The following is a 7,500-nucleotide window of genomic DNA, read 5'->3' as shown; positions in this document are numbered from 1 at the left end:
CCTTTTCGTGAGGCGTATCGGAATCTGGACCTGCAGCGGAGAATGGACTTCCAAATCCGCTCTGAGGCAGGGAACCGCTTCCCAGGGATCTACGAGGCGGATCGGAATTACCGGGAGCGAGAACCCCATGAGTACTCGCACCAGGACCACCTGATGGAAGTGCGCAGGGAGCAGGAGAGGATCAGGCAGCAGGCAGAGGAACGAGAGCGACTGCACTTACGTGATGAATTGGAACGTGCCCGACTTCACCAACTCCATCAGTCTCCAATGGAGGGGCACTTACCTCATATGCCCCCTTTTCTGCCTCATCTAGGGGCAATGCCGTACCGTCCGCCCCCAACTGCAGCACTCAGTGCCCCCCCACCTCTCGTCCCCTCCGTCAGGCCCAATTCTCCGAGACGGACTACGCAAGACACGCGGGAATTTTCCCCGTCACGTAATCCTAAAGAGGTGGAGGCGCGATAACGCGGCAGAGAGACTCGGGTTCACGTGCACTTATTATGTATCATTTGTACAAAAGAATGAATTTGTACCTCGGATTTAAAGCACACGGTTCCGCTTGTATTTTATATGGACGAGGACGAGGGCGAGGACTAAAGCGGGGACGAATAACGAGGAGTTTGATATTAACATTAATATATTAATCCAACGGCCTTTTTCTCTTTCTTTTGCGCCTTATGAAGTGAAGATGAGTTTGAACTTCTTTTCTTATTTGCTTTTGTGCACTTCTGTGTACAGACCCTGTTCTTTTTTTACGGATTATCGTTGGATCTGGCGTCGTCCCGTGCTTAACCCGCTGGTTGCTCTACATGTTGTGGACGATGTTCCTGATGGAGAACAGGAGCAGGAACGGTACCGAGGAAGGTGCTGGACGATATTACATACGCAGTTCTCTCTGTTTTTGCCTGTTTTGCTTTGCAGACGAATATGTATTACGATATTCCCATCGGTTTCTGTAAGTTATTGTACAGATCTTGTTGATATTAACTTCAAACAAAAGTTGGCATTGTAAATTTATTAGACTTTTTAAATGTTTCTAAAAAAAGGAAACAAATCTGTCCAATCAGAGGGCGGGGAGGCGTGGTCACGGGGCGAGCTGCCATCTATGCAAAGAGGAACCGGAAGGCTCTGATTGGACGATTTCTGAAACAGAGTATTAAAGTGCGGTCTTTAGGAGGAAGGCAGATGTCGGAGGAAGAGCGTTGCGTGTTCTCTCTGATGAAGAGCCAAACAAAACAAATCTACAAACCTTCTCGGTCGAACTTTACCAACTTTTCCAGACGAACTTTCATGGCCGAAGCGAGCGGCGCCGAGCTGATGGACCGTCTCTGTCGACCTTGTGGTGTTGTGCAGTTGTTCTTTTCTTAGAATCTTGTATACAGAACAAGTAGAGTTTTAGGCGTGAAAATAAAAAAAATTGAACATTCATGGTTTAAAAATGTACGGAATAAAGGTTGGACCTTATATCTGCACCACCCGAGTCTGCACTTTCTCCTTCTTTCTTTTGTGGAAAACAAAATGTAAAGTGTTGATTTCTTTTTTACCGTATTAATCGATTGCAGGGTTTTTCTCGACCTGCAGCATTTTTACTCGCACGACTAAAATTAGCTGCAATGCTAAGACTGTTAGCCTGCGCCATGACGTCATCACACATTCTGTCTCACCTCGGGAAAAATGACACGGTAGATTTAATTTAGAGATTTAAAGCAAATTTATTGAGTTCTCTAAAAACAGGATGTTGGGATTTTTTTCTTATTAAAAACAGAAATTGGAGAGAATTTGAATTCTTCACAGGGATTTTTTAATCAGTCGAATAAATTGTAGATGATTAGCTCGTAATTATGTGATATTTAATGATAAATAAAGAGAGGAAGTGATGTCATTATCCAGCTCCACTGCAGTCCAGCTATAAAACATCCCAGACTGAGCTGCTTCCAGGTCTGGACTTCATCACTTTTTCTGCTCCACATTCCTTCCTGAAACTTCTTTGGGTTTCTGTAACGCCGACCAGACGTGAGGAGGAGGAGGAAGAGTTGAGGAGGAGGAAGAGTTGAGGAGGAGGAAGAGTTGAGGAGGAGGAAGACATTCTTCACCTCTTCAGCTGAAGTTTTAACACCTGGCGCTGGGATTCATGCTCTGCTGCAGACTACTGGGGTTTTATTCATCTGTAATAATCAGGAAGGAGATCTTAACTCTCTCTCTCTCTCTCTCTCTCTCACACACACACACACACACACACATACAGCAGAACATTCTGGAACTTGTCTGCTTTTCTGCTGGTCATGGCACTACAGAGTGATTATCCATCTTCATGAACCCAGTGTACAGAATATAAACATATAAACATATAAACCTGTGATTAGCCAACATTAAGTTAAGTTATGCTAGCTCTGAAGTCCATGTTGTTACTGTGATGTGGTGCTAACAGGTTCTAACGGCACTGTGGACTCGGGACAGATTTTTAAATAAAGGTTGTGCTGCTGTGAAATGTGAAGAGACAGTGCGGGTCAATGGGACACTCGGTTGCTAAGTAGTGCGCACTACAGGCAGGATAAAGAGCATTGATTTAGAGAGCGAGCAGCGTTTGGAGTGTTTGTGTTGCAGGTTATCGCTATCGACTGGCCATATTGACCCACGCTCTGAACTCATTACAGAGGGATTCATCTCCAAACAGCCGACAGACGGAGGGAGAGAGAGAGAGAGAGAGAGAGAGAGAGAGAGAGAGAGTGGACAAGCGATGACACAGGCTCTTCTGTCTCTGCACTCGTCTGCTTGGCTAACGATCCAAGAAGGTCTTCCAGAAATTAGCCTCTCTGCTCCAGTATTGACCAGCTCATCCATCTGTCTTTCTCTCTCTCTCTCTCTCTCTCTCTCTCTCTCTCTCTCCCTCTCTTTCTCTCTCTCTCTCTCTCTCTGACCCACAGTTTATCCTCATAACATCCCAGTTCTCTTCAGCTCTCAGAGGTGCCATGTAATCCTTAACAAGACTTATTGAGAATTGATGACTTCACCCTTCAGAGAGGCCGAGACAGAGAGAGATTAAACGTTGTATACAGAGATCAGATTTAACACAGAAATCACACACTTCAGTAGATCAGAACTCAGACACAACTACACACTGAGACACTGAACAACACACACAGGGGTGGAGTCTGGCTAAAACAGGGCGTGTCTCATAGCATGAACATCAACACTGACATTATAGTGAATTTAACGTAATAAAATCTCACACACACACACACACACACACATACACACACACACCTCCACCTCTATCTAACACACGCACGCACGCGCACACACACACACACACACACACACACACACACACGTGTTAAAGAGCAGTCTGCACTGGATCACACACAGACACACACACATACAGACACACACACACACAGACACACACACGTGTTAAAGAGCAGTCTGCACTGGATCACACACACACATACACAGACACACACACAGACACATACAGACACACACAGACACATACACACACACACACACCTATCTCTCACAGACACACACACAGACACACACACGTGTTACAGAGCAGTCTGCACTGGATCACACACACACACACACACACACACATACAGACACACACACACCAATCTCTCACACACACACACACACACAGACACACACACACAGATACACACAGACACACACACACACAGACACATACACACACACACACATACAGACACACACACACACACAGACACACACACACACACAGACACACACACACACACACACACACACACACACAGACACACACACACACTACAGAAATCACACACACACACAGACACACACAGACACAACACACACATAGACAACACACACACCACCACACCACACACACACACAACACACACACACACACACACACACACACACAACACAGAACACACACACACACACACACACACACACACACACACAACACAGAAAACACACAACACAGAACACAGAAAACACACACACACACAACAGAACACACACACACACAGAACACACAACACAGAACACACACACACACACACACACACACACACACACACACCAGAACACACACACACACCAGAACACACACACAACACACACACACACACACACACACACACAACACACACACACACACACAACACACACACACACACACACACACACACACACACACACACACACACAACACACACACACACACAACACACACACACACACACACACACACACACACACACACACACACACACACACACACACACACACACACACACACACACACACACACACACACACACACAGACACACACACAGACACAGACACACACACACAGACACACACACACACACACACACACACACACAGGATCAGGTGCTATTCTCTGTGCTACAGAATACTGAGTGTTGAAGCATGTTGTTGACTGAAACCACTGATTAATGTCATCATCCCAACCAGCTCTATTCATGCACTAATATACTGCTGATACACCAGAGTCCTGCTACATTTAGCTCAACACTCACCATCTTCTCCCTCACATCATCACATCCCTCTTTTATTACTCCTTTAATTCCTCTCTCCTCTTTATCTTACACACGAGGACATTGTGTGTGTGTAGCCGGTGGTGTGGACGCAGTGGGTCACCTCGGAGGTGTGAGCTCCACACAGGTGGTGTTAACAATCTGAACGTGGAGACGAGACACTTCTCTGAAGCAGCTGCAGAAGTGACCAGAAACTTTCCTCACAGAAACACTGATCCAGCTTTCGGACCGTTTGTGAGAATATTTAAAAGATCATGAAGGGTCAGGATGTTAATATCACATGCCTCCTGCTGTCTCCGCAGCCGATCACCGTTACCATGGAAACAGTCTTATAGAAGCTTGGTGTCTGAGTCTGTGCCCTTCATGTTACGGAGAAACGTTTACAAGAAATAGCCTGAAATAACAACTGTGAAATATTATTATATTATTATATTAGGAGTGAGAGAAAGAGAGAGTGAGACAGGGAGAGTGAGACAGGAAGAGAGTTAGACAGGGAGAGTGAGATGGGGAAAGAGTGAGACAGGGAGAGAGAGAGACAGGGAGAGTGAGACAGTGAGAGTCTGAGACAGGGAGAGTGACAGGGAGAGAGTGAGACAGGGAGAGAGTGAGACAGGGAGAGAGACAGGGAGAGTGACAGGGAGAGAGTGAGACAGGGAGAGAGTGAGACCGGGAGAGTGAGACAGTGAGAGTGAGACGGGGAGAGTGAGACTGGGAGAGAGTGAGACAGGGAGAGTGAGACAGGGAGAGTGACAGGGAGAGAGTGAGACAGGGAGGGTGAGACAGGGAGAGAGTGAGACAGGGAGGGTGAGACAGAAAGTGAGATTTCCCAACCAGCTAAACCACAGTAAATGTTAAACAACTTTTACACACACTAATATTTTCTCTCTACCCTTCGATGCTATATGCTAACTTTAGCTAATGAATTTCAGATTTAGATTTTATGCAAAATAAAAAATACTTTCTAGCTGCATTCATTTTCTCCTTTAGCTGCAGCACATAGCTAACATGAGCTAACATGGCAACAGGAAGTCCATTTATTTTGTTTAATTAAAATAAAAACTTTAATGGAATTGAGTTTGTAAGAAAAAGTTATTCCTTATACATGTTAATGATCTGCTTCTGTAAACAGTTTATTCAGACTTCGTGGTTGAATGAAGCTGTAACTAGCGTATTTGTAGCTGTTGACTCATTTCCTGTTCTTTATCCTGTCGAGTTAAAGCAGCGTTAATTCCTCCTCATTCCTGTCAGGTGTTAAATAAACCTTTGTTTGTTCAGTTCAGATGTTTATATTTCAGCAGATTCAGTTATTTTTCCAAAGCTATAAAGTGCAGCAGTGTTTCTGATAACATTATCTCTAACGCTAATAACGCTAGCTGGTATCTGATGGGGAAAATGGCAGGCAGGTGACGCGGGCGGCAGCATGTGAGACATCAGAAGGCTGAACTCTGTGGAGTCTCAATTCAGAGCTGATAATTTTAAACAAAAGACGATAAGCGAGCTTTTTGAAGCGACTGCACTTAGCTATGTTTTACTTTTTCCCTCTTATCAGATAAAACACAAACATATGGAGCGAGTTTCACTTCTCCGTCCATTGACATCATGTCAGATTCGTAGCGTTTAATAGTCAGAAAATTCATTTTACACACTCTGAAAAGATAATAAGTTCAGAAGGCCACAAGCTGCTGAGACGTCTACGTTGGGTCCTTGAGCAAGGCCCTTAACCTCGCCTGCTCCAGGGGCAGGATGGCTGACCCTGCGCTCTGACCCCAGGCTCATAATAGCCTGGGATATGCGAAAACTTTTTGGGGAAGTCGTGGCCTAATGGTTAGAGAGTCTGACCCGTAACCCTAAGGTTGTGGGTTCGAGTCTCGGGCCGGCCACGACTTGAGCAAGGCTCCGAACCCCCCCCAACTGCTCCCCGGGCGACACAGCATAAATATCTGCCCACTGCTCCGTGTGTGTTCACCATGTGTGTGTGTGTTCACTGCTGTGTGTGTGTGTACTTTGGATTAAATGCAGGGAACAAATTCTGAGTATGGGTCACTGTACTTAGCCGTATGTCACGTCACTCACTCACTCAACTAATGCTAACGTGCTAACGTGCTGTTTTCAGTAGCTTGTCTTGTTTCAGAATTACCCTAACTACAATCACAGAAAAAAAAATCCCCGTAAATAAACAGCACACCACAAATCTGACACTAACCAAATGATTTTAGCTCTCTAACATTATGCTAATCACCAACTATCATGCGCTAACATGTTACTAAAATACAAAGCTACCAGGGAAGCTGAGGGTCCTGTGTCATTTCTGCTCATTAGATCTTTTCTGGGGCTAATTAACGTGAATCATGTAGCTAATATGTGTGTGTGTGTGTGTGGGGGGGGGGGGTTAACTAACCAGGAATTGGTTGTCCCTATACACTATATATACAAGTTAGCTAGTTAAGATAGCTAGCTGTCCAGTATGGTTATAGTTGTGTGATAATGTTGAGGAAATAATGCTCATATTTGCTATAAACCTGTTTTTGGTGTAAATAACATTATTTCAATCACTTAGCTAACGTGTGCTAGCAAGTAGTCTGAAGTGTCTGACAAATGAGTTTAATGTGAGCTCTTTAAACGCTGTATATTTTCAGTATCCTAACAAACAATATCGTCAAAGCTATAGAGCAGATTTAAATAAATGAAAGCTAGCATGCTAGTAAGCCATGTTAATATTTTCTGAAGTTATTAGCTGGTGTTGCTATCAGTGTTGCCTCAGAGTTCTTATCACTTATCAGTATTTAAACACATGATAAAGAGAAATTCAGAAATAAAGCTAATCTGGTTTATAATGCGCTAATATGATGACATGTTTAAAGATTAGCTAATAGCTTTATAGGAGCGAGTCCAGATCATTTCACTCCTCAGAACCAGATTCTGTCAGTTTACACAGATTTAACTCCA

The 7,500-nt window shown here is 44.4% G+C and overlaps 1 protein-coding gene across 1 annotated transcript in view; it reads left to right on the top strand.

Annotated features, from left to right (window-relative positions):
* fbrsl1 (fibrosin-like 1) overlaps positions 1 to 1,472 on the top strand; it is a 209,315-nt gene extending 207,843 nt beyond the window's left edge. Inside the window, exon 17 of the mRNA XM_047817957.1 lies at positions 1 to 1,472. This exon is cut by the window's left edge and continues 652 nt beyond it. Coding sequence (XP_047673913.1) covers positions 1 to 465 — 465 coding nt within the window. The 3' untranslated portion in view covers positions 466 to 1,472.
* Positions 1,473 to 7,500: the final 6,028 nt, after the last annotated feature.

This window comes from Tachysurus fulvidraco, chromosome 9 (assembly GCF_022655615.1).
Source record: "Tachysurus fulvidraco isolate hzauxx_2018 chromosome 9, HZAU_PFXX_2.0, whole genome shotgun sequence".
In the NCBI taxonomy this organism is placed as follows: Eukaryota; Metazoa; Chordata; class Actinopteri; order Siluriformes; family Bagridae; genus Tachysurus; species Tachysurus fulvidraco.
The sequence above is the reverse complement of the archived record's forward strand: the minus strand, read 5'-3'. Positions and strand labels throughout refer to the sequence as shown.